The 27,098-nt window shown below is 39.7% G+C and overlaps 2 protein-coding genes across 3 annotated transcripts; one reads left to right on the top strand and one right to left on the bottom strand.

Moving 5' to 3' along the window:
* The first annotated feature begins 49 nt into the window (after positions 1–49).
* On the top strand, positions 50–16,784 carry PEX3 (peroxisomal biogenesis factor 3). Of its 2 annotated transcripts, none has more exons than XM_088522772.1 (12): positions 50–176; positions 5,033–5,164; positions 6,378–6,459; positions 10,168–10,211; positions 11,414–11,538; positions 12,873–12,939; positions 13,040–13,094; positions 13,275–13,431; positions 14,242–14,312; positions 14,898–15,020; positions 16,129–16,225; positions 16,627–16,784. In XM_088522772.1, exons 1-12 carry the CDS (start codon positions 104–106, stop codon positions 16,708–16,710), a joined length of 1,110 nt encoding a protein of 369 aa, XP_088378898.1. In that variant the 5' UTR covers positions 50–103; the 3' UTR covers positions 16,711–16,784. The 2 variants fall into 2 exon arrangements, with proteins under 2 accessions (XP_088378898.1, XP_088378899.1); XM_088522773.1 differs by lacking the exon at positions 50–176 and adding an exon at positions 1,276–1,402.
* A 1,668-nt stretch (positions 16,785–18,452) lies between these two features.
* Positions 18,453–26,740, bottom strand: FUCA2 (alpha-L-fucosidase 2). Its single transcript, XM_088522771.1, has 7 exons — positions 26,526–26,740; positions 24,873–25,060; positions 22,951–23,290; positions 22,107–22,317; positions 21,212–21,402; positions 19,939–20,047; positions 18,453–18,621 (listed from the first exon to the last, which is right to left on the bottom strand). The coding sequence occupies exons 1-7, from the start codon at positions 26,738–26,740 to the stop codon at positions 18,481–18,483; spliced, it is 1,395 nt and encodes a 464-aa protein (XP_088378897.1). The 3' UTR covers positions 18,453–18,480.
* Positions 26,741–27,098: the final 358 nt, after the last annotated feature.

Genomic DNA, 27,098 nt, shown 5'->3' with positions numbered 1-27,098 from the left:
GGGGCACCGCGGCGCGGGCACCGAGGCGGGGCGGGGCGGGGCGGGCGCCGCTGCCACCGCCCCTTCCGCCGAGGCGAGCGGCGGGGCCGGGCGGGCGCGCAGGATGCTCCGCTCCCTCTGGAGCTTCCTCAAGCGGCACAAGAAGAAATGTCTCTTTCTCGGCACTTTTCTCGGCGGTGAGCGGCACGGCGGCACCGAGAGACGTGGGAGGAGGAGGAGGAGGCGGCGGTGGCGGGGCCCGCTCTGCCGCCGTTGGGGCCGTTAGCGGCGCCGTTAGGGCTGCTGGCTCCGTTAGGGCCGTTGCTGGCGGCGGGAGCTTGTCCGGGGCAGCTCGGATTCCCGGTGTGGCGCCTCTGCGGGCCGCCCCGAGGCCGCGTGAGGCGCCGGCTCGAGGTAGTTGCGCAAACAAACAGAATTAATTATTAATAACCGTAACGGCGGCGCCCCGGCCGGAGCCTGCGGGCCCCGGCTGCAGGGCGCGTTCCCGTGGCTGCCGGCCCCGCCGCGGGCCGCGTTGCGTAAGGGCGCGTGGGCGCCGCGCTGCCGCGCGCGGCCCGTGTCTAACGGCTGGAGCGGGGCCATCCTGGCACCGCGGAATAGGGGTGAACTGTCAAGGATAACCCAGCCGCGAGCGCGAAACTTTATTGGAGAGCGAAGTAGGTGATTTTTATTAATTATTCTGCCAGCTCGCGCATCAGGTTCCTTTCTGAACCTTGGAGCGGTTACGATCAGGTTATTACAACTTTATCTGTATTGCGTTTTCCAGTTTATTACAGGTTTATAAACAAAATTATGTTCTGATAGATAGAGCCAAGGCAGCTTGGCTCTCTCTCTCTGGATTTGCTAGCAAAGCGCCCATCTGTGCAGCTGAGAAAGAGTCTTTTGCAATTATTAGGTACTGCTTTTCAAAAGGCACGGCTGTTTCTCGCACCCTTGGTTATCGGATCCACCTGATCTTATGCTTTATGCAAGCAATGCAATCAAATGTTAAAAAGTTGCTGGGAAAATCTGCATTTGTTTATATCCACTTGCCCAAACAGTTAAAAATGCTGAGGGCTGGTGGGTGTCTGCAGTACACTGGCCCCTTTCACTTTTTGGTTCTGCTGAAGTCTCCTGTGAAAGCAAATTGTAGATAGTTTGCCCTGCCCTGTTATTTCTTCTGTATCTTTTCAGTGTGAACTCCTGTGTTCGTTCAACAGAGTGCAGATTAACGTATGATAATAGGTTAAAGGCTGGTTTCTGAAGTACTTGTCAAACTGCTTTGCCAGGTAGTTTCCTCGCCTGCAGGTTTCTGACTGCAAGTGTGGCAGGATGTTATGTTAAACAGTTTCGGAGCCACACTTGGTAGTCTTGAAATCTTGAATTCATATATAAAGAGCCCTCTGCCACACTGGGGACTAGAGTGAATTTGCAGCTTTTTCCTTATGATTGCTGCTGTTTATGTACAGTTCAGTGTTGCTTCCACTGAAATGCTACTGAGCAAAATGTGTCTTTTTTTTTTTTTAATAATTTACGGAGGCTAAAATGAAGTCATTTAAACTGTACTGATCAAGAAAGATGTGCTTCTAACAAGCAGTCCACCTTTTGCAGACTGTAAACTTTGAGCTATTCTGCCATTGCCAGCAGCATGGGGCAAGTACCTGATCCTCCTGCTGTGGTGGATCTGAGGGCTTTGAATTACTGTGATGTATTTGAGGACTGTAGTGAACTTGGGCATCTGCAAGCAAGAGAGTATCGTTAGCTGCCAACAACTGCAACTTACACCACAGTATTTTAAGGCAGCCTGGGACTGAGAGGATTTGCTCAACGCTTGTGCGCTACAGTGGTGCAGCAGCTGAATCATGAGTGCTTTGGTACTTTGGAGTTAGTTGTAGTCAGACCTTAGGTAATCCAAGGAGCCATGGTGAGCTGTGCTGGCACTGCTAATAAATCAGAACCCTGAGGTCCTTGGCTGACTCTTTTCCAAAAATACTGCCTAATGTTGAGGGGTAGGATGCAAAAAGTCACACCCAAGACTGCCTTTTAAATATCAGAGACTGGAATGGGTCTCTCTGGTGATTTTTTAGAAGCTGTAGGTGCATCTCCTGGGAAGGGGGGCATAGCAAAGGAAAATGGAAGACCTCTGTTGCCAACCATAATGATTTTAAGTCTTTGACCTGCACATGGTCAGAGTTTGATGTGAAATAATTAACGATTCTCTACCTAATTACTGATACAGTATTGTATTTGTATTATATTACAGAAGAATTATCCCCTCTAAATCTGTCTCACTTGGTACCTTTGCTTCTGTTTACTGAAATGGACTCCTGTGCACTGTCACTGATTGTCATTCTCAGTGTTTCTGTGATTGTTAGCACTACATCTTCAAAAAAAAATCTATTGCAAAAACCCTTGAGATAAGGACTCAAACTGATAAAAGAATGACTCAAATAGGTGTGATTTGTCAGAACTATTGAGTGAGGTTGAGAGTTGAACTTAGCAAAGACCTTATAGAAATTCTTTCTTCAGTCATCATTTCTTCTGGCAGCTTAAGGTAAATTGTATAACAAGAAGAATGAATCTTTTCAGGATACCAAAAGCTAGAGTTTGGTCTGGGATCAAACATACCAGAAATTTTTGAGGTAAGAAAAGAATTAGTATGTCTGAGCTACAAGGACATGTTAAGTCCTTACTGGATAGGTAGAGTTATTTTAAAGGGATCCCTTATAGCACTCGCCATTGAAGACAGATTTCAAAGGATGTTACAAAATGATTCACTGTGTTGAAATTCCCTTATTGCTGTAGACAAGCCACTGTGGGGTGTGTTTGAAATGTATAGTTCTGATTTTGATAGCGATTAAATTTATTGAAACTTCATTTGTTGCAAGCTTTACCTTGCAGAAAGAATATTTCAGTTCAAAAATGTATCTGCTTAGCAAAAAAAAAAAAAAAAAATCTGTTGGGTCCTGAATAGGTAACAAATAAGTGTGCTGGAACTGAAAGTCAGTGATGCAAGAGTAAAACCTTAGTGCTTTCTTGTTTGAAGTATGATTTGCAACTATAATGGTACAACTGTGCATCAATTGATCCATGGTTTTGTACGTACATGAGGACAAATCACAACTTGCAGAAGTAGCAGAAGAACTAATGTCAATAAGTAGTGGTAAAGTTCATTATTTGGAAATGCTTCACCCTAGCAAGTTATTACTTCAGCATGAAATAAAATTTACAGCCACCTTTTACGCAATAAATACAGGTGTATCTTACTTGTGTAAAAGGAGGTGTGTTCTTTTTCCAGACTTTCCTTCTGTTGTTGTTATTTTTAATGGCATTCTTATTCTTTTTCTTGAGGTATAGCGGGCTGTTGCTCACTGAACAACTCTTCTGGCTTGATGAGGTCAAGTGCATCCATGTGTTGGGGGATGTGTGTGTGACTCTCCAGGGCCTCTGTTGCTGGGCAGGTGAAATAGATAGTTTGGGGGTCAGTCTGAAACACAGAACAAGACTCAGGGCTTCGGAGCAGAGCTGTTCTTTCCTCAGTTTTAGTCGTCTTCCTCTTTCCTGGTGTTTAAAAGCTGCTGATGTGCTAGAAGGACACAGACTGCTGTATGTTAGTGTGATTTCTATATTGAGGAAATTCCTAGCAACTTTTTAAGTGAAAAATATATATTTGAGGGAAGCATCGTAGTGGGGTAAATGTTACTTAAGGGTGTAAGGACACTTCCTGAAAACTTCTTGATGTCTCCTGGCTAGCAATCCCAGCTTCTTGCTCATCTCTGCACGCCACCTGTGAAGAAAAGAAGGGATGAAGAACAGTTAAGAAAATGGTAACTCATGTGAAGGGAGAAAAATCCTACCTGTTTGAGACCATTGACATGAAGGTGCAAAGAGTCTGCAGATTTTGTAATCTTCTGTGACTTGCTCTTAAATAGAAAGAAATGACACAGGGCTACAGGATGAGAGAGAAATTGGAACATATTTATCTCAATTTGCTGGTAACAGATAACTGAAAATTTTGCTCCCATAAGATATGGGTATGGCAGAACACTGATTTTGCCTGTGTTGTGCATTAGCCAGCAAAAATACGTTTCACTTTGCAGGTCAGTTTTAGAGCAATGTGGGTAGCAGTATCAGATCCTTGCTGGGTTTCCTGTATCAGGAGCCTCTGACCTCATCTGATATAATCCTGGTTTCCACCACTAATCTGTGTTTGACCCTTGTGTGATGAGAAATGTTCACACTGTACCTGCTTGAAGAGTTTACATTTAACAAAGGTGGACAAAGGTGTATGTAGCAATTTTCTTTTGGATAGCCTCATATGCTGTTTTTATTAGCTATTTTAATTCCTGATTTTACATGAAACATATGGGAAAGATACTGTGTGAATTTTTTTTTTACAACTGTTTAGCTGATTAGAGAGACAGATGAGTATAGTGTTGCTGCTGCCACTTTCTGCAGATCTCCTATCCCCTATTGAGAGGTCAAATTGAGATATCTCAGTTATTGTAAAAAAAACTGATATTCACTTTTCCTGTTTTAACATGAGGGATTTTCAGTAGGATGACTTAATTTCTTACCATTATTTTAGTTAACATTGTTGCTTTAACAATCAGCTATTAAGCAGTTAGCTGTCTCAATCTTAACTATGACAGTGCTACTCCAGCTTGTTACACTGGGACATGCACATAATTCTTCTTGAACTCTTTGCTTTCTGTAGTCTCATGGCTGCCTGCACTGTGTTCACTGCCTGCTCATTTTAGAAGAATATCTTTTTAAAAAGACTTTCAGCTGTTATCCTTCTCTAGACTTGATATGTCTAAATATTCTTTATTCTTTCTGTTATTCTACATTCTTCTCTGCATAGTTTTTGCTTCAGTCTCTTCAATGCTACTACTATTCAGTAGTACCAAAAATGCCTTTTTTTGAAGGGCAAAAAATACATCTTAAAAAAGTATCTTACTGTGTAGCCTTATGGTTTAAAAACATTGAAAGGGGTGAAGGGGTGATGCTTCATGTTTTTAAAGCAATTTGTCATATAAAAATCTCTCTGTAGGCGTCTATTTACTGGGAAAATATGGACAGAAGAAAATCAGAGAAATCCAAGAAAGAGAAGCAGCTGAATACATTGCCCAAGCACGAAGGCAGTATCATTTTGAAAGTAATCAGAGGACATGCAATATGACAGGTAAGATGAGGAAATGCTTAGTGTATAGGTAGAATTATTTGGGGAATTATTTATTGTTGAGATGAGGGAAGAATAAGAAATGTAGTAAAATTCAGATTCTTAAAAATTGAATACTATTATATAAGTATAGTCAGCCTACTTAATAAAAATGGAATCCGAAAACCAGAGGACTGAAAGGATTTCCAGAGGTCATCTTAGCCCTTGATTTTGAGTATGTCTATCTGTACATGCATATGTAAACACATGAAGGTTATGGCTTTTGTCAGCTCAGAACCCTTCCTGTATTCTTCTAAACTGTGGGTGGAATTTGTGTATGAAACAGCATCCAGATTCAAAAAATGCTGAATTTATAGCAGGATTAATACTCTTACTCATTATACATGTTGTTTGTAAGCTACACAGAGAACTTTGTGGGTCATTTTTATTTGCAGTAAGAAACAGTGCAATCAAAACATTAGTTCCCTATGGTTAGAAGAGTTAAAGGCTACTTCACCAGCTTAGTGACAAAAATGAAGGCAATTCTATTGTAGCATTTGTCCCTGGATGTGGAGAAGAGATAACAGGGTACAGTTTAACAAAATTTTCACTCATTTAAATACGCGGTGTTCAAAACTTTTGCTATAAAACAAATCGGGCAGTTTTTCCTTGACTAAGAACGTAATTTGTTCTTACCATTCTGTTCTGTACATGCATGTTTTCCATTTCCTGTTCCCATCATGTAACAGGAGTTTGAGTTTTGAGTATTTGAGGGAAAAAAAAAATCTTTAACTTCTAAGAGCTTTCCTTGTTTAGAAGATTTCTCAAATATCTTACTTGCCCTCTTACTGGAAAAGAGCTAATCTAAAGAACTCATCTGGGGAAATTCAAAAGTGTTGATTTTAGCTAGTTCTCCTTCTGGAGTTTGGAGGGCATGTACATGCAGACATGCACAGCCTGATTATGTGACGGTAGCTAGAGCCATGTAGCCACGCTAGAGCCACACTTTTTCCAAGCTCATCAAGAGGCAAGCAGGTAATTGCACTGACTACTCCCAGGGCTTCTTATGTTGCTTGTCCTCGTAGCTGTGTGTCCTGAGTATGAGGTCTGTGTTAGGCAGTATCTAGAGAGAGAGTGTAGACAGTGAGAGCTGGGGACAGGGCTGGGATGTTTTTCTTGATGTTGACCGTTTTTTTTTTTTTTTGTTGTTGTTGTTGTTGTTGTTCTTCAATGATAGTGCTGTCAATGCTTCCAACATTGAGGGATGCCTTAATGCATCAGTTAAATTCTGAGAGTCTTACGTCTCTGCTTAAAAATAGGTAAGTTTTTGTTAATTGTGTTAAGGATAATGTCTTCTCATCATATTTTTTTTAAATACGTGTTTGCAATTTGGAGAACACAGGATTTTAATCCTTTTTCCGCTTCAATCACTAGTCTTAAAGTATTTTGAAATCGAGTAGTTATTTTGTGTCATGTTAGGTATAGCCTGATAGCTATCACTGTCATTCTCCATATATTACAAGCGGTAATGATTGCTTTGAGTTGCAGCTAGAGCCATAGTTTTTGGTGAGTGCTTGTAAGATCTGCAGATAAAGAGATCTAGTCCTCTTGTTAAACAAGGCACAGCATCCTGAATGAGTTGCTGATGTTTTGTTTGTTAAAATTGTTTATGTAATCTTATCAAGGTCAGACATGTAGATGGTACTGAAAAATATCCAAGGTGAGATTACAAGTTGTATGGAAGAAGTAGGCTCTGAGAAATGATTTTTTTGTTGTTGAGTAACTTCACAGCAAAGAAGCGTGTCTGTGATAACCTAAAATTCTCTGATTGTTTCTAATCCATCAAATAGAAAACAAACAAACAAACATTGTTTTATAGTAAAGCCAGTGATAAAAGTAAGTATGTACCTGCCAAATTCCAGTTCTAATGTATTCAAGTTTCTTTTATCTGGCAAGGTAAAACGCCTTTATTGTCTTTATAACTGCAGAAACAAATAGTATTTTTTTAGACTTATAAAGTGTAAAATAGCATTCCTTAAAAGTGGAGTAAGGTGTTGGCATTTAGCATGGAGTAAGAGTATTATGTAGGCAGTTAGCACAGGCTTCCTGACTCACTTCAGATGGCCTCTCATTTAGGTCCCCCTGGCTTCTATATGTAGCTTTAAGTTCAGCTGTCCAGCATTTAATAAATTGCTAGTCTAGTTATTGTCTTTTTTTCAGTCAAAAAGCTGCCCACAGCCGGGCAAGAGAAGGTGGTATTTATGGTGGGAATTACGCATTGAGTAATGCATTGGTAACAGCTCATCTGAGAACTGGTAACTGTAATTGAACAATATTTACTTGAACAAAGAATTGCAAATTTTTACTTTTCATGGAATATATTTAATATATATTTGTCAAAATAAGAATTTTCTTCAATGGATCACTAGATTTGTCTTCTGGACTGTACAGCAAAACAGTCTGCAAAAGTCTGTAAGCTTTTGGTTTGTGGTAAGGGTACCTTTGATTTTTTTTTTTTCTTTGATTTTTCTCTTTAGGGTTCATTCTTCCATCATATTATATATGATGTCTCCAACTTGTTTGACTAGTTAGAGCAGTTTACAAGTACACTGTTGCTAATCCTGGTGAGAACAGAGAGTTCTCACTCTCAACAGAGTTGAGATTTCGTTACCATTACAATACATTTCTTAATAGAAATATTAAAAAAATGGTTACATGCAGCTGAGGTAATGAGTGTCTTGTTATCATGGATATCTGTTTAGACTATCTTAGAGTTTGCATCTTAATGCTTCCTTTTTCAACCTTCGCTGAGGGTGTTTTAAGTAGATACTTGAATTTCTTGAACTGAAAAGGCAGAGGAGGGTTGGGGATCAGGAAATAGTGCATCAAAGATTGCTTTAAGGTTAGTCTTTCTAAGTGCTTCATGTTCTGGTGCTGCAGATGAAGGTATGTCTCTTTTTCCGCTTGGATTTGAGAGGATGATTTAAATTGCTTCAGACTTTTCCAATACTGTTGTTGAGTAGACCAGAGAATAGGTAGAAAAGGATATTTACTTTTCTTAATATGCCTGCATATACATTCTTTTTGTCTTGAAGTTTGTCTATGAGACAAGTTAGATTCTTCTGACTTAAAATCCTGGAAGTTCCTTAAATTTAAACCTTGTTACATTGTTTTAGCAATTTGAAGTGGCTAGCAACAGAGAGGGGGAAGCAGACTTCAGTCTCCCAGAGAAACTTTTCAGGAAGGAGCAGCACACAAGGCCATCAGTGTTCAGGCTCTCTGTCGTTCAATTGCATTGTATCAATATGAGGAGAGGGGCAAAGTAGTTGCTTTGGTAGCCTTGTGAATGTTATATCTCCCAAATATTCAGCACTCAGCTTTATTCTAAGTCTCTATTTTATGTTTGCACTACTTTTTACCTTACTTCTGTAGCAGATAATGGCTTTCCCAATAAACAAAGGTGAAAAAAAAGTGGAGTTCTGAAAAGCAGCTGGGTCCTAATAAACTGTAGCAGACAGAAACTGAAAAATATATTTTCCCTGTTAGACTTCATACTTGCAGGGTCAAGCTGATATATTGTTGTTGCTTTATGTTGTGAGAACCACACAAGCTCTACAAAGTATTTGGACACAATACACGCAAATGAATTGGCCAAAGTTGATGTATTTGACTTGTCTTTCTCCTTGCTGTTGGCACAGAAAACTTCACGCTCATAAGTAACACGTGGCTTTGAGTTATGTGCAATGTGCATTACGTGTAGAAATGTTCCTTTTGTTTTTAGTCATTTGCCTTGTTAAAGAATGGCTTTTAAAATGGTGTTGTATGAGAAATAGCATGTGTAAGCTGTCTTCACATGTGCTACTGATCATCTTTGTATCTCTTCCCGCTATCCTTGTCTTTAATCTGGCTCTTCACTTTCTAGACTTGTATGCTTAATAGTTCATTATATCAGTTAATCTGTATTATTTGATAGTGATGAGCTTAAACCCCATTGTTTATGTGAAAGGTGGTGTAGTGGTCAAATGAATGCCAAAGTCCATGTGTGAGTCCAGAAAGATGAAAACATTGAATAATGGTGAACAGTGTCTGTTCAGATAAATCACTTCTAATGAAGTGTTTTTTTTATAAACTAGATTAAATTGTGTTTAGGTTTTACAATAATCTGAAATATCTTCCCAATGGATTTACTTTTGATTTTGAAAGTATTACTTTGCCAAGTATTTCCCAGATTAATTCCACAAATTATTTCGTTCGTCACAGAAATACAGTAGTCCTTATTTGTGGACAGTGCTTTTCAAAAGAGAAAGGCTGACTAAAATCTTGGATGGTCATCTTGCTCTCATTGCTGTTACGTTGCTATCATTATCTCTGGTTCATAGTTTTAAATGTGTTAGACACTTTAGGCAGTTCAGTTGCATCAGTACAATCTACAGTCTTGCTTTTTTGTCTGCAGAATATATATAGTCCTGACATTGGTTATGTCAAAAAAAAAAAGTAATTATACCTCTTGACAAAAGAAAAGCAAAGGTTGCATTTGTGTACATGGGGCAAAACCTTTTTTTCACAGATGGCGAGGATTTGGGGAAGTGGTGAGTCTTGTAAGAAAAGGGAAATGGAAATTCTGATCCTGCAGCTGTGCTGCGCAGGGGTTTACAGTGAGCGCTACTGGGCTGTCTGTGTTCAATCTATGCAAGATAAAGGCCCCTGAAAAGACTTATCGCTTTATGCTGTTAAAGGGCTTTTTATGACTGCTTAGTATAGGAATTGGTAATTGATAATATAACTGTATATAATATGAATCAGTAAATTCTGTGTATATACATTAAAGTTTTATATTCTCTATGACTTCATAATATATTGTTTATATACTATTTTCCTGAACTGTACAAATCAATGTAGACATAAACTTTATATAAATAATTATAAAAGTTACATAAACCTTGGAGCTTTCATATTTCATTTAGTTTTTATAGTGATTTCCAAGGAAAATATATTTTTAACATTTAGTATTTCCATTTTTCCCACAGGCCAGCAAACAAGCTAGAAATATGGGAGGATTTAAAGATAATAAGTAAGTGTAAATGAAAGATTCCATGTACATAACCTTTAGTGTAAATTTAAAAAGGTCTATCAGATTCTTTAAAAAGCACCTAGCGCACCAGAGTGGGTTGTTGTTTCAGCAGGTATGAAGATGGCATTCCACCCTCCAAATCCTTCTCACCTACCCCCTGGGGAAAAAAGCTCAGTTAGGAGGGCTTTTGTTTTTGGGTATCCTCAGGGAAGTCAGAAGCTCAGAGAACAAGGTGAAGGATTTTACTGCCTCTCATGTTATCCTAATTAAGAAAAACTTGTGAAAACTTTCTCTATCACCATAGGAAAATGACTGGTTTTTAAGAAAATTACATGCTGAACCTAGCAGAAAGCTTTTCTTAGAAACATAAGCCAGGCCTTATATGGCTTTTTATTTCTTCTTTCCAAGGTTAAGTTTCAAGTAATCATCATACCAGTGGAACTCTTTGGTTCATCTTTTTATGTATTGCCTGATAGAAGAAGAGAAAGAGAAGGTGGAATAGTTAAGTCATATGTAGTGAAATGCCACAGAGTTGAGGTTAATACTCCTTTTGGTTTCTTGGTAGCATTTCTTATTCTTCCTTCCTGTCTCACACTTTATTTTGCTTTTCTTTTTTTCCACGACACCTTTGCCAGACCTAATTTCTCTCTGGCTCCTTTCTTCCTTCATCCAGATTTATTCATGTTGCTTTCACATGTTCTCTGTTGCCTAGTGGCTGGTAGCTGATGCTCATTTTCATTTTCTTTCTTCAGATATTAGCTGCTCCTGCCTTAGGTAACTTTTTTTTCTTTTCCCCTGAGCTACTGTTCTGCTTTTTGAGCCTTACATGCATGATGAGGGCTAACCTGTTGTGCTCATTTCTTGGTCTAGTGAAGAAAGCGGGCTTGACAGCACAGCCGTTTTCCTTAACAAGCCATCTGTGGTAGGGTACACCTTCTGGAGCAACATATATATATATATTTTTCTTCCCCCCTGCTGAAGTACCTGTGTAACAGGCTAAATTCACACTGTGCAACACTTCGACTGTAGCCACGAAGCATCTCAGAGTTGTGATCGTCTTGGCTATGAGCTGTGGGCAGCCAGTGAGAAGTTAGTCTGTATTTAAAAAGCATTAGTTTTTTTCAGTCTTGGAGAACTCTGTTCCCTCCTTGACTCATCCTTGTTTCCTTAACTTTAAAGTTACTTCTTTGTCTCTTTTCAAGGTTTCACAAGGAGTATTGTGGCTGTATATAGTACCTGTATGCTAGTAGTTCTTTTACGAGTCCAATTAAATATTATTGGCGGTTACATCTACCTGGATAATGCTGCAGTCTGCAAAAATGACACAGTAAGTGTTTTGTTTTGTTTCAAATGTGTAGCTTAATGGGTAGATACAATGGAGAGATCAAAAGGGTATAGATTAAGAGTGTTAGCATGAAACCAAGACTGCTGTAAGAGTGTAAGCTATTGCAGAATAGTTTTTGTCTGCATTTATATTACGCAGAGAAGGTTAATTGATATTTAGCATGGATATTAATTCTCCCAGTTAAGTTTTCCAGAACTAAAGAAGAAAACTGTTGGACTTTTCTATCTAATGCCAGTTGCTCCTAAGGCCCATATACCTAAATGTCTATGTTGGTGGTGCCAAGCAGAGCTTTTCATTTATATGATGTAACTCTCAATGCAAAGGAGTTCCACTCACAGTAACTGAATGCCCACTGAACAGATGAAACTGTAAATCATTGGAAGCCTATCTAGAATAGCAAATGCAAACTTTGATTAGTTATCATATCAGTTGTCTCGATGATTGCTCCTGCTGAAAGTGAGGGAAAAGCAAGTCAAGTCACATTTGAGGGTTTTAGAAAAAAATGTTCATTTGGGGGCAGAGATGATGGAGGTCATGTTTCATTTTGTAAAATCTGAAAAAGGTTTTGAGCAAGCTAAGTTGGAAGTTTAATGTGTTTTCTCTTTTCTAATAGAGAAGAGGATTGATAGGATCAGCTCCAAGGCACTTGTGCTGGAGCAAACTGAATTTCTGTCTCAATTTCTGAAAGTTTATTTTCTTTTACACAGGGGCTTAGTGACCTTTATTAAGCTTAAGCCTAAAAAGGTTTTTCTGGAGAGATGAAAGGTCCTATTTTTGCCTGTAGTGCAGTTTTTCTAAGGGACTTCCTCAAATGAATGCAACCTGAAAGCAGCTTTTCTATGCCATTAAAGATAGAAGAGATACCTATATAGTACAGAGGGGAAAATTACCAGAGAATACGTGAATGATCCCTTGGGCTGATGGCAGGAAGAATCAGAAGCTACAGCCTGGGACTGGTGATGGAGGAGAAGGTTTGAGGCTGTTGTCTCCCCTGTCGACAACCTGTAGTGACTTATCTGAATATTCTGGGAAGTGTCTTGCTATTTCCTAAAATCTGTGGAGGAAAACATGCCAGTCTGACGGGCAAGTTCTTGGCTATTAATGGATTTGACCATAATGAACTGAACACGTGGTTGAAAGGGAGAAGGATGACTTTAGTAAACTGCAAAAGACCAAAGGGAAGTCATGATAATTTTTATTTATTTATTTTTAGGGGAGGAAAAAAAAAAAACCCACAACCTCCTTAAAATGATTTTTTGCATTGTTCTCTACCATCAGCATGTTACAAACCCCTTTTTTTCCTCTTTTTCCCTCAGACCCCCCTAGCTCCTCCTGAGGTCCAGCAGCAGTATTTATCGAGTATTCAGCACCTTTTAGGAGATGGTATGGTGCTATTCAGCTAAGTACACTTCAAATGCTACTTTCTCCTAGACTTGAGTAAATCATTAGAATATTAATAATTTTGTCACTTTTCTTGTTCTAGGTCTGACTGAATTAATAACTGTTGTTAAACAAGCTGTGCATAAAGTTTTTGGAAGGTAAGAGCATATATATCTCCGTGCTTAGTTTTGTATCTTCACTGTAATGACTGATCCAGAGCAATGACTTTTATCGTGGGAAGAAGACAGTGATTTTTACTTGTGAACACATTATGAATAAATGAACAAAGTATCACTATTAATTTCTGCAATTGACACTGTAGCCTTTTTCCTTTCCAGTGTTTCCCTTAAGCAAACTTTGTCTCTTCTGGAGCTGGAACAGAAACTTAAAGATATCAGGAAAGTAGTGGAATGTAAAGAGTCAGATAAGATTACGTCTTATTATCCCTTGTGTCATTATCTGATGCCAGATGAAGAAAACCCCCTGGCTAGCCAGGTATTCTAATTTTTATCTTTTTTTTTTTTTTAATGAGTTCTCTTTTTCTATCATAGTACTGTCTTTACTAAATGGCAGTGTCTGTGCTTTTATGAATCAAGTGTACTTATCTTAATCTAGACAAAGCGAGGTTGTACCTTCACATTTGATTGAAAACAAGTGTCATCCTCAGAATGTCAGCTTTGAACTCAGAAGCACAACCAAGTTGTAGCTCTTTGCCTGTGATGTGTTTTGCAATATAAGAAAGCGCAACTGAGCCCTAAGCTAAATCATACTACCTTGCCTACCAGCAAAGATCACTGACAATTCTGACATCTCAGATGATGCACAAGAAAGTGATGAATGGGATTGGATTGGGGCTGGAAAATGAATAGGAGTCATGAGAAATTTGTATCAAGTCTCAGTTCTAATGTTAAAACAGTTTCCTAAATCTTCTGAAGGCTCTTTGTATCCATCCATGCCATGGAGGTGTAGAAAACTCATTCTTAACTTCATGTTAAAGAAGCAAATGGGACCTCAGTAGGTGGCCACCTATACCTTTAACTTAGGCGAATATGCAGGTTTTATCTTGGTTTTGGAGATCAGAAATGGAATACTTTGGTCCATTAGTTTAGTATTTCTTTCTGATATTTTTTTATACATGTTCCTTTTGATAGATTATTTTAAAATTATTTTTTTAAATGTATTGTGGTATGAAATCCATTGATTATCTTGACCAGACTCCAGGGTGCATAACTATACCACTACTGCTGTTCTCATGGTTGCCAGTGGATTTATTATTGAAAATTTTCTGTCTTTTGCTTTTTTTAGGCCTGTGGACTCACGGAAAGGGACACTGCTACAATTAAATTACTTAATGAAACCAGAGATATGCTAGAAAGGTATAAATATCTGGTACTGAAAAAATAGTCTTAAATAAAAAGTTGGTGAAACTTTAATTTCCAAAAGATCACCATTTAACCATTGCATTATATTAAAAATTTAAATTTAGTAATTGTAGGCTGTGGCTTTTTGAATTTGAGAGTTCTGGAATGATAGGATTTAGACAACTTTTCTTTAGAATCTTCTTTTTTTGCTTTTATGAAAAACAGTGTTTTTTCATGCATTTATAAATATCTCAAAGAAATAGCATTTTAGCTTAATGTCCTTTATCAGAATATATGTATGGTTTTATGAGTGGCTGTATTCATCCTTTTATAAGGCAGCTACCAAAGTGAGGCTATGTTAGTGCGTAATGAGAAATAGAGAAGTGATTAATATTTTTATTTATGTAGTCTTCATTAATCTTAGGCTGACTCTTTTGATATAAAAATATTTGGGGAGCCAGTATTTCTTGAAGTAGCCTTTCCTCTGTGTTATATCTCTTAAGGGAGGGACATCTGTAGCTCTGAGTACTTGTATGCAAACTTTTTAGTTTGGAAAAATAAATCCTGAATATCAAAACCAGCATTTGTTTACTTTTTCAGTCCAGATTTTGTTACAGTTCTAAGCACATGTTTAAACAGAGGATTTAGTCGACTGCTGGACAACGTGGCTGAGTTTTTTAGACCTACTGAGCAGGACCTCTGTCAGAATGGCTCTGTAAATAGGTAACTCTCTTCTGATGGGGTTCTTATGTGATATGACTTTTGGCTCCATAGTGAATTCAAAAAAAAAAAAAAAAAAAAAAAAGTGCTAGAGATCTTCCTGCTTATGTGAAGTTCTCATGCTGTGTAGAATTCTGGCCTTAGTTTATCAAGAAACTGTCCCCTCGTTTTGAGAGCTGCTTCTCACCCATGCTGTTGCTAGAACTTGCCCCACATACCTTTCCCGTCTTTACCAAGGGATCTCAAAGTGGAAATTAGGCTTCTCGGTGTTCACCAGCGCTGTCAATGCAGGCTGCCTTGCGGGCCTGCTAGAGGGGCTTGCTCTGCTGGTGTCGACTGCCGAGCGCTGCGCTGAGCGCTCCTATAAAGAGGCCCTGAGGGCACAGCATCCTGCAGCAGATAGGCTCTTTGTGCCCAAGATCCAGCAAAATTGGGCTTTGCCGTGCCTCTTCTGTTGCATGCAGGCTAAGCATCCATAGAACATCAGGTGCTTCACTGCAATGCTGAACAAGATACACTTGGGATCTTCTAGCTTTTTTTTTTTTTTTTTTTTTTTTTTTTTTTTAAGACTATGCAGTGAGAAGTTGAGTTCTGTACGAAGCTGTCTTCCTGTCTTCCTATCAAATCTTGTGTTTCCTATCAAGTCCCATGTTTCTGTAATAACTCATGTATGGTATTTTTATTACTTAAAATATCCTACAGATTCCACTTTGGCTGCCTGTCCTAAGCCTAAGATTAGAGAGAGTATAAGGCTTTGGACAATTATCCTGACAGCTCTTTACATACAAACAGGTGCTCTGGCCAAAGTGTGTGTGTGTGTTTTTTTTTTTTTTTTTTTTTTTTTCTTGCATGAGAAGCAAGTGTAAAGCTGTGTAATAAGAACACCAGTATATCAGGTGAAGTCTGCCCTGGTAGTCCTTGGTAGTCAGTGAAGGCCTTGTTAGTAAAAACAACCAACTTCATCTGTACATTTAATTTTGTAGTCTATGCAAAATTGAGTTCTAAAAACTCTTACATATAATTATTACAATTCAAAATAATTATTACTTTATGAAATTTAATGACTTTATCAATATTGGAGCAATTAATGGTCAACTTTTTTCTTTCCTAGTCTTTGCAGCATCAGTCTTCCTTTAGCCAAGATAATTCCAATAATAAATGGACAGATCCATTCAGTATGCAGTGAAACTCCCAGTCATTTTGTGCAGGTAAGAATTTTCATTTAAATACCCCAAATAAAATTTTGAAATATAAGCCTCAGTTTAATGACATACCTTTGTTTTTTTCGTTACCTTTTAAAGAAGCAAGAGCAACTGGCAGTTTGAACTTTTTGTACATTTGCAGCCTCACAAAAGATGTGTATGAGGTGTTTGTTTTCACTCTAGAATCCCTTCTCTTTAATAAAGTGCATAGAAACACAGAAAAGCCTCTCAACATGATTCTATTTGCAGTTCTGCTCATAAGCATTTCTAATACAAGAAATTTGAGATGAAATCTCTGTGGGAATGCCAGGTGCTTTTGTGATGATTAATGCAATTAAGCACTGAAGCAAAACCAGGAAAGGGGTAGGTGTGTTACTTAAGCAAATTCTTCTTTCAATTTCTTCCAGGACCTGTTGATGATGGAACAAGTGAAAGATTTTGCTGCTAATGTGTATGAAGCTTTTAGTACCCCTCAGCAACTAGAGAAATGAACTGCACATGAATAGGGATAGATCATGTATTTATAACACATCTCTTGCAACTACTGATGAGAAAAAGCTGATCTTATTATGGTTAGGAGGGATAGACTAGCAGAGGGAATATACATGCTGAAAAAGTTAGGAGTGAGCCCATATTTGTTCTGTCTCAGAATTCTGCTTAAACTGTCCCTTTAAAATATTCTTACTGAAAAAAACCCTATATATAAAGACTTTCCTATTAAAACCTGGCTAAAAGCTTCCCTAATTTATTTACGATAACTTGCATTTATTTCATCAACAAGGCATCTCATAGCAGTATTCTAACATCTCCTTAAAAAAGGCAAGAAAAAAAACTGCCTGCAATGTTAATTTTTAGGGAAAAAAATGACAAAAATGATCTAACAATAGCACAGACCACACTCTTTTCCAAAGTTTCTGTTAGAGAAGTTTTCTTTTATTTGTTTGACTCCATGAAATTATTCCAAAGAGGTGCTCGTTCTCCAGAAAGTCTTTGACTGATGCAAACTGATGCACATTCTTCCTCAGGAGGCAGGGGGTAGCATTCTTGTTAATATTTAAGAATGTGGATTTTTAGAAGTTCTCTTGTTTATGCTGTTCTGACAGCAACTGCTGTACACAACTTGTAAATATTTTATCTTAATTTGTATTAATTTGAGCCTACTGTCTGTATTGTAATAAAATATTTTAATGTAAAGTTTATGTGTATAACTTAAATAGTGCAATTTTGCTTTCTCATTGACCCATGAGGTATGGCACTATGGCACCATTGAAAGGACAATGAAAGTAACTTGTAAAGCACTAGTTTTGCATTTATTTATATTACTTATCGGGAAAGAAAAAATCCATAAGCTCTATGTTTAAAGAGCATATACTTAGTTTTCAACCTGCTTTCCCTCTTTGTGAACCTCACCTTGCAGGCACAATTTGTGGAATTTTGTATCCAAATAGCAATCTACCCTCTGCTTAAAATGCTGTTTTTCTGCCAAAGTTGAAGATCCCCAATTTTTTCTTAAAGGGAAAAAAAAAAAAAAACTTAGTCATAGAAGATATTTTCTTTAGTATTTCATTGAAGGCACCCTGGTAACTGCATAAAAAACAATGGATCTAAACAAGAGTCAGCTTTAGTCTTACATAGTGATACAAAGACCCACTTAAAAAACCTCACAGTTCTGATTACAAGAATTTGTACTTAATCCCAGCAATGGGCAAAATTATTCAAAAATTCAGACTTGGGAATGAATATTTAATCATGCTTTGCATCTACAATGTTGGAGGGAACTCTTAACTTTTACAAAATTTTCCATACAAGTACAATACCTCCCTTAGCTGCAACAACCACCTGCCAGTTTCCAGCAAGCACCAGGAAAACTTATTCTTCAAAACTGTCACTTCTTTAATGTACAGTGTTGTGGAAATTTTTTCTTGTTTTATCACTGACAGCTACAGTTGCTGTCTGATTACTTTAACAGGGCCTTCAGTTAGGTTTCTTCTTTCTTGGGGCTTTAAAAGTATAGCAGCTGGTTCAAGAGTGAAGAGAGAGCAACAGAGATGCTGACACAATTGCACACAGTGATCCAACTATCTAGTACTAGATTCCATCCTCTCTGTTTCTATTCCATTCTTTAATATTAGTTAATCTTTCATTTTTAAAAAAGTGAAATGGTTGATATTTCTCATGGAAGGAAGCAAGAGCTTGAAATTGATGATGATTGGGGGTGGTGGGTAGGCAGGGGGAAAAAGTTGCTACCTATTGAGTGTCCCTCAGCTTACATTTGTCATTTGCAAAGCCCAGCCCCACTGGCAGGGTAACTGCTTCAGGCTTAGTTGAGGTAGAGCTACCACCATCCCCTTTTCTTCCAGGGCTGCCCATTTCAGCAGTTCCTTGTGGCCAATCAACCTCACCTGCAATAGAAACCAAAATTGTAATTAAAAGTCTTTTCAAAGTACATACAACTGTGTATTTGACAAAAGCAATGTTCCTCTTGGATTATCCTTAAATACCACTCATCAGCCAAATGCTAAGACCGCCAGGTCACAGAACCTTGCAAGAATTTTTGCAAAGTAGACAAGTAAGTAATAAAGCTAGTGGAGTTATATCTAAATTTGAGAACTGTTTAGGTTCATAAACATACATAAATACTTCTCAAACATTTTGCATGTGATCTAGGGCTATAGGGACAAAAGTGTTGAGCTTACTATCACCTCTGTCTTAAATGCCAGTTTCCCAGTATAAATTTAGTCTTGAATTAACATCAGTTGCTTAGAGAAAGCAGACAGCTGTCTCTGAATAAAGTTGACCTAAACAGCTTGTGGCAACTGCTGTGAAATGCTGAAGACACTGGTAAAGTCTTTAAAGACCAGTGTTTACTGTTCAATATTATTATTCTGCATAGACAACCTAGGTGCCTCTCCAAATTTAAGATGAATCTACATTTATATTTTACATTTAGATAATGTTTGGCATATGCTTCTGAAACAACTGATTAACCTCCCTTTCAATGTTTTCATCTTCATCACCAAGCTGTTTTACTGTTCTCAGTTGAAGCTAAACAAGAGGATGCAGTCTGGGAACACAGTGCACTTCAGCTACTGCTGAGCACCCAGTGGATGAGCATAGCTTGCTTTGCAGCAGATAGGTAGGGTCACAGCAACTTGCTATTTTGTATCCCTGCATAACTACAAGCCTTTTAAAATGTTAGTTTGTGCTTTCCCTGTGTGCAGGGCCTTGATTTGAAACTATTGCCACTACTACCCCACTGCGGCACTTGCAATACAGCTATAGCAAAGTCATGAAAACAGGCACTTCTGTAGGGGAAAAGAAAAAAAAAAAAAGTTTAGAATCTATTGGGAACAGCAGAGCTGGCACAGGATTTCCCTGCTGCTTGGCCTCCTTTTCAGATCCTTAGTCTGCAAGTTAAAACATATCTCAGGAACAACTAAGTCCAACTTTATTTGTTAGAGAAGAAATATCCCACTGGGAGGACTATGACAAAGAAGGTCCTAGAAGGAAAACTAACATTTTGCTGGGTCTCTTCTAATACTCCCAGTCCCAAGAGCTATGCATTGCCCCAACTGCCAGAAACTAGAGCAAGCACTGATAGAGATGATAATACTTGAACACATTGTCAAGGCATGTGGAAAGCATCTCATTTCTTGCATTAAAACTGGATTTTTTTTTTAAACACAGAATGTAAAAGAATAGGGGAGAAGAGTTGATACCTCTGTTTCTCCAAGCATAGCCTGCGGTTCACCAAGTGCCAGTGTTCCAGAGATTGGCCAGTTAAGGAAAAGGGCAAAGACTCGGCCTTCTCTAGGCTGCGACGTGTACCTGGTTGGAAACAGGCAACAGAACCGCACATCAGTTTTCCTTGTAAATTTTCTAAAGGGGCATATATCAACTTCATATATATCAAGATAAAAAAAAATAATAGATTTGAAAATTTGGCTTTAATGACATTTTCACATGCCAGATAATCCATACCCTTTAACAAACTAATGTTCCCTGCAAATACATTCCAACAAACTGGAGTCCTGGGAGATTTAAAGATCCTCTGTTTTATCTTTAGCAAGTACATAACACTGCTGCTTACTCATGTAAGGAAGAGGTTATGCAGTATAGAGGAAATGATAATTGCACATTGCATTCAGGAGATATGGTAATTTGTACCCATGCTCTAGCATATAACAGCTCCACAGAAAAATTTCATAGAAGTTTGCACAACAATCAATCTTTCACCTTGCACAAAAGCTGAGTTTCAGCAGACATCCACCATTTTTCCTCGGTAATCTTGGGGTATGTACTTGCAAGATTTCTGCAGACTTCCTTAATTTTAATTACTTTTTTTTTTGTTGTTCCCAGAAATGCTTTTGCTAACGAGCTGGTGTTTTAGCATATCAAGGCTATGTCTAGATAGCCACATCTTAACCAGGAGCAGGAATAAAAAAGTGCAGGGAAGCAGAGAAGAGGTCAGACCAAAACCTTTACAGGTCATTATGTGCCACAGGAGCTGTGAGGCACAGAGGCAGTCTGGAGTCCATGCAGTGAATGAATTCAGGGACCAAACTATTGCTGTCATTTCCCCAAACCTTTTTACCTCACAAAGAAGTGTGTAGTAAGCTAGACAAATCTCTAGTCTTTCTCCTGTTTCTCTCACAACAGTGAGACATTTTCAACCGCACACACAAAAAACACCCCACTTCATAGCAGTTCTAAACTTTGCTCTTTTTTAAACAGTTTCTGTTGCCAACTACATTAAGCAGCACAGGATCATTAAGGAAACACAGGCAACCCTCCCTTCAGTCTCCAGATCATCCCCAAACCACCTCCTCTGACACCCACTGTCTACTTGTGTCTTCAGCTAGACCATAACGCCCGCAGCTAAGCTGACAAAGCACGCTTATTTCCAGCATACGGACTAAGCTGCAAGTCACGAAGAATTTCACGCAGGCTTCTGCTGCGCTCCATTGCGCCCGTTTTGGCCTGCAGCCTCACCACACTTCTGGTGTGATGCTGTCATTCTGTGCTCTCCACGGCGTCGTCCCGTAGATGGCTTCTCCGTTGACTTGCAGCCAGGTGCCCATCTGCCTCAGGCGTTCTTCAAATATGGCAGCAATGCGGCCGTCGCGAGTGGGCCCAATGTTCATCAAGAGATTACCCCCACACGACACGGTTTCTACAAGTTGCTGAAATGTTTTTAAACATGCACTCAGAACATATGGTTAAAAGGGGAGAGGGAAAAAAAAAAAAAAAAAAAACACATTCCACGTACTTGTTAAAGCCTGGCATGTTACTACACAGTCATGGACTGAACCAGCCACGTTCCTGCTCTCCGTTTAGGTTTGAAGGGACATCTCAATGGTCAATGCAAAAATCTAAGCTCCCATATGAGGGAGCTCAGTTACCTATTCTTAATGACATAAAATAGCCCCTGTACAGTCTCACTCCACTTCTGACTGAATATACATTTGAATGACATTCTACAATTTTTTAAACATTTTAACTTCTACAGGAATTTTCTAAGAGTTTTACTAACAAAACACAATTATTTCTCTACACAAACACAAGGTTGCATTTTTTTTTTTTTTTGAAGCTAAAGCAACTTCTTCCTCTAGTGTTCTGCCTGTTTTATGGTAACAACAATAAAACAGTAGGAAGCTTTGGATATTTAGTGGCTAGTTTTCACAAATTATTTAGAAGAAAATGAATCACTATTTTATTTAGGAAAAAAAAACCACTTGTTTCTGAAGGTACTATCTATATTATAATGAATCATAATTTGATTGGTTTGTTATTTCATTAAAACTTTTTTTTTTTTATTAAATATGTAACTGAAATATGACACACTATAATAGTCAGGAGGGAGAAGCAGAAGCTCATCCCATTGTACCTTGACCAGTTCTTCAATCGTGAGGTAGTCATCCAGCTTCGCGTCCCTCCTGTAGCCCCACGACTGCTTGTCAATAGTCATGCAGTTCTCCCATTTGTGAGGGAGAAGGTGGCCGGGGTTGTACCGGTCACTACAGGTGTAGAAACCTCCGTGTCTACAGATGCTTCCAACTCCCCAGCGGTCATTTGTCACAACTGTATCCCGAACTGGACTGAAAATTCGAAATTTTTAAATTTGTTATTTTTAGAACTGCAGTCATGAGCAGTGAAATACCCTTCCTCATCCTTCAGAAAATAGTATTTAGAGTGACTTCTGCACTACTAATTTATTTCAGTTCAGCTGAATGCAATTTCAGGGATCTTTTTCTCATCGTTTCCTAGTAAAAGGCTTAGATCAGAATTTCTTGGAGAAGGATGCTGAGAACTTTCACGTGAGACAGTAGGCTGCACTGCATATCTACTGTCAGATGTGTGGTCCACAACTACAACAACTTACCCATATTCTTAGAATATTCTGCTATTCTGGTTGCCCATGCTCTCCACAATATTTAAGGAAGAATGTAAAGCTCAGTAGAAGAGTATGATCTTAACTGATTAACTTGGTTTTAAAAATAAATAAGCTGGGGGGCAGGGTGGGGAGGGATGAGGTAGAGAGGTTACTTGTTTGTTTTAAAGAAAACTTGGATTCTTCTAGGGAAGATCTGCATTCTTCATGCTTTATATTCCAGAAAAAATAAGATATAGCCAAGTCCCAATGGGCAGTGGCAATGAATTCCACAAAACATACAGAAAGTGAGTCCAACCATAAAGAGAGCAGAGTTTTCAATTAGGAAATCATTACTTACCTGTCATTATACAGCCAAGCTAAGAAACCTGTGCTATTCCAGTAACTATCTGGTGCATTTCCATTCCCATCAGACCAAATTATTTCTGGTTGGTACTTGGTAACAATTTCATAGAGTTCTGGTAATGATTTACTGGTCGGAAACATTCTTGTCTTGAATGCATTGGTGACATCTTCAAGAAAGAGAGGATTGAACCATTCAAATAAGGAGTGATATAACCCAAAATGCAAATCAGTCCTGTTTCTAATAGATGTTGCTAATTCACCCACAAGGTCTCGCTTTGGTCCTACATCAACAGCATTCCAGTTCCAAGAATATTTGGATCCCCACAAAGTAAAGCCTGAAAAGATAAAATTAAATGATAAGAAAGGGAAGCAGAAAAGGAGAAATTAAAGTTCTTCTTTCTGCAGTTTGCAACTGTGAGTTTGTGATGAAAATAATGTATGTAATAATATAGTTATCATGGTGGAACACATTTCTATAATCTCTGTCTAACCACTGGTAACAGTCCTACAACCAGAATTCAACACCATATGCATTTATGATGGTGTATACACATATCTTTTTTTTCTCCACACATGCATTTATAGATATATTTAAAAACATGCAACTTCCAGGTCTGTACTAAATTAGGATAATTATTACTTCCTCCTTAGTTGTTCACGCCATTCACGTCCCATGAAATTAACCAAAATATAGCAACTTGGGAGGCATCTGGATTTCCACAGACCGTTTCAAATATAAACTCTCAACATGCAGTCAATAAATAGGAAGACAAAATGCTTTTTCAGTTGCAGATTGTACTATCATTTACATTCAAAGACTATTCTCCTCCCTCAGGCTACCTCTTATAAATGTCAAGATAAATGAAAATTGAACATTTGCATAACAGCTCAGTCACATAGCCAGTTTATGTGTATAAGCAGAATGCAAAAACTCCTGGAATAGCTTTTAAAACATCAAGTATCAGGAGAAATTTAACTTTCCAGACATTCAGCAATCCAGCACAAGCTCCACCAGATGAGTTCAATTCTCACCTTCAGACTGCTTTATGAGCACTGCCTAATAAATTCCACGATATTTTTGGGAAACAAATACATGTAATTGCACCTACTAGACAATCTAAAACAAAACAAAAATAACAACAACAAAACACAGCCCAAGGCTACTGGACAGACTAAATGAATCTTGATTCTGTTGAAGTCAGTGGGAATTGTGCCATGGGCATCACTAGGATGAGAACTTTGTGCATCAGAACCAGCATTAAGATGCACAAGCTGCTAGTTGCCTGAGAATAAATAATGAGACATTGACTCAAGCAACCCCCAAAACGATTTTCTTCATAATAAACTTATTGCATAACCCTCAGCAAATTCCTCACATCTGTAAAGCTGCAAAATCCTGCCTTATATCTCTCAGCGCAAGCGTGACCTCTGTCCTCTTAGACACCCAGTTCAGATTCTAGCTCCTATGGCACCAGGAAGAGCTGCACCCTGTGTATGTTCCTAAGGCTGAAATGAATTCCTGAAACATATTCTAAAGTCCTGGGGGAAATCTACAGAGCTGGTTAACAACTTGTACCCAGCACTGTTTTATACATAAAGCAGCACAGAGTTTACTCATGCTGGTTCCTTAGGCAATAAATTACACAACAGTTTTTAAGAAACTATAGCTACTGCAGGAAGCACCTACCTGCTCAGGCCAGAGAACAATGGCACAACCAGTTCCTCCTTCCACAAAAACTTTACAACTGCAGCTATAATGTCAGAAAAATAAATGCATACTTCCTTGGCTGGGTCAGGGTAGGTAAGTCAGTCTGCTTGCCGTTCTCTGCCCATCTTAGAAAGCAGGAAAGTCGCTTGGGCTTTTCTTCAGCTGATAGAAATGCAACAGTTACTAACACCCACAAACCTCCCATTTACCTTCGTGATGTTTTGACGTTAAGACAACGTATTTTGCACCTGAGGCCTTCAGAATATCTGCCCACTGATTGGGATCAAAGAATTCTGCTGTAAACAATGGCCCAAAATCTTCATATCTAAACCCAGGTGGATAATTTGCCTCCATAAATTTCACATAGGGCGCTCTCTTTTCTTTCTGCCAGTACCACCTAAAAAATACAGTAAAACACCACAGTAAAAATACAGCTGCTGATATATTATGTAAATACAGAGAACTGAAATCCTCATTTTGTATTTGCATGCATACTGAAGCACACTCTGTTACAGGACACTGGAAGCAGAATAAAATCACTTTAGAAAGTAACAGTTTCAAATAGCAAATATTTCCTTTTCCCAGCCTTCTCTCCCAGTGCTCTAGTTTTTTTTTTTTTTTTTTTTTTTTCTCTCTCTCTCTCCAAAAACTCCACTTTGCAAAGATTCTGAGATTCTATTTGGAGCACTAGCACAAAGCAGCTGAGTTTTTAAAATATAAAATTAAAAAAAAAAAAAAAAAAGAGGCAGTCTTACTCAGTGCCCTGATGAGGAAAATTTACAGGAGGGCACAGTTATGCAGTTTGTATAAGCAGCCCAGGTATCACAAGGAATGCCCTTTTTCTGGCCTAATATAACTTACCCTTCTCTGGTCTCAGGCATCAGCCAGACACCCCTGCATCACACACCCCACAGGATGGGAGACAAGAGGGATGTGACAAACAACTTCATCGACCACAGTAAAGTTTTCCATGGTCTTTTTTAGAAGTAAAAAACAAAACTCACAGCAGAAGAATGAATGTGTGAGTCTGAAACTGTTCACAAGCACCAGAGCGCAGCACTCCAACTAAGGCCTGAACACAAAACTATTTTCTTTCCCCCTCTCTCCAAGAAAGTTACTAATTTGTAAGTGACCATGATGTTTAAAACCCGACAACAACAACAACAAAACCCTCCTGAAACCTTTAAATGAAACTCTGAAGAGTAGAACATGTTTTGTCTACAGAAAATAGTGGCTTGCCTATAGTGATGTTGGTTTGTTTCATGGACACTGCATTAGGCTTTGGACATTGCATTAAGCTCTGCACAAGACCTGTTACTATCTTCCCATTATAAAGATAACCTGATTATTCCAAGTCACAGAGGAAGCATGTGGTAGAGTGTGCAAAGGAGGTGGCAAAACAAAGGAGATGGTCTCAGGGGACCAGAGCCACTGAACATTTACATAAACAAAAGGTTTTAACCAGCTTTGGAATTAAAATTATTTGCAGGACCAGAGGTTTAGGTTTCTTGCAGTGGAAAAGTGAGCTCCTCAAGCAAGGCCTCGCTCAGCCACTCAGTTGCTTCTCCCGCTGGCGCCACAGCAGAAGGAATCTTCCCACTCGTGCTGCATCGCTGCTCAACACGCTCACGGGCTCGAGGGGCGGCCTCGCGCCCCAGCGCCCCCAAACTCCGCGTCCCCTCGTGCCCCCGGCCGCGACGCTTCCCGCTTCGACGAGCCCCGCGGCCGGGGGGCGCAGATGCCACACGCAGCCCAAGCCCACGGACCTGCCGTGGGCTGAAAACGGCGGGGTGAAGGCAGCCCAAGCCCCAGACCTGCCCGGCTGCCCCCAGGCGCAGCCCCGGCCGCGCGAGGCCGCTCACCAGAACCACTCGCTGCCGAAGCTGGGCACGGAGAACACGCCCCAGTGCACGAAGACGCCCAGCTTCGCCTCATCGAACCAGGCGGGCAGCGGCCGTGCGTCCAGCGACTGCCAGGTAGGCTCGTAGCGCGCCCCGCCGCCCGCCAGCAGCAGCGGCGGCAGCAGCAGCAGCAGGAGCGCGGGCAGGCGCCGCGGCCGGGCGGCCGCGGGGAACATGGCGACGCCGCGGGCACCGCGGCCGTTACAGTGTCGCGCGTCGCGCCCCGCGCGCGGGCGGGGCCGTTGGCGGCCGGGGCGGCCCCCGCGCCGCCGCCATGTTGGTGGCCGCCGGGTAGCGCGGGGTCATGTAGGTGGGCGGGCACCTCCCGGCCGTTTTGGTCTATTTATGCGTTAAAGGCCGTTATCAGCGCGCCTGGCAGGTGCGACTCCTCGGAGGCGACCGCGTGAGCACGGCAGCCCCCGCTGGGCACATCTGTTCACCGCCGCCCCCTTCGCCGGCGCCGTGGAGCACAGCAGGAGCGAGCAGGGAGCTGCTCCTCCCTGCCCGCCTGGGTGAACGGCACCAGTTCTGCAT

This window comes from Tinamus guttatus, unplaced genomic scaffold, assembly GCF_059628265.1.
Source record: "Tinamus guttatus ecotype Peru unplaced genomic scaffold, ASM5962826v1 Tinamus_guttatus_pri_ptg000164l, whole genome shotgun sequence".
NCBI classification, from domain to species: domain Eukaryota; kingdom Metazoa; phylum Chordata; class Aves; order Tinamiformes; family Tinamidae; genus Tinamus; species Tinamus guttatus.
This window is presented reverse-complemented; position numbering and strand designations above follow the sequence as displayed.

Bases quoted from the DNA above. Each gene is read 5' to 3' on its own strand.
- PEX3 (XM_088522772.1), top strand. From the start codon at position 104: ATGCTCCGCTCCCTCTGGAGCTTCCTCAAGCGGCACAAGAAGAAATGT. The intron at 13,432-14,241 runs GTATTCTAATTT...TGCTTTTTTTAG, and splicing joins AAAACCCCCTGGCTAGCCAG to GCCTGTGGACTCACGGAAAG. The intron at 15,021-16,128 runs GTAACTCTCTTC...TTTCTTTCCTAG, and splicing joins CAGAATGGCTCTGTAAATAG to TCTTTGCAGCATCAGTCTTC.
- FUCA2 (XM_088522771.1), bottom strand. From the start codon at position 26,740: ATGTTCCCCGCGGCCGCCCGGCCGCGGCGCCTGCCCGCGCTCCTGCTG. The intron at 23,291-24,872 runs GTAAATGGGAGG...TTATCTTTTCAG, and splicing joins AACGTCAAAACATCACGAAG to GCTTTACTTTGTGGGGATCC. The intron at 20,048-21,211 runs GTGAGGCTGCAG...GTTTCCAACCAG, and splicing joins AGCATCACACCAGAAGTGTG to GTACACGTCGCAGCCTAGAG.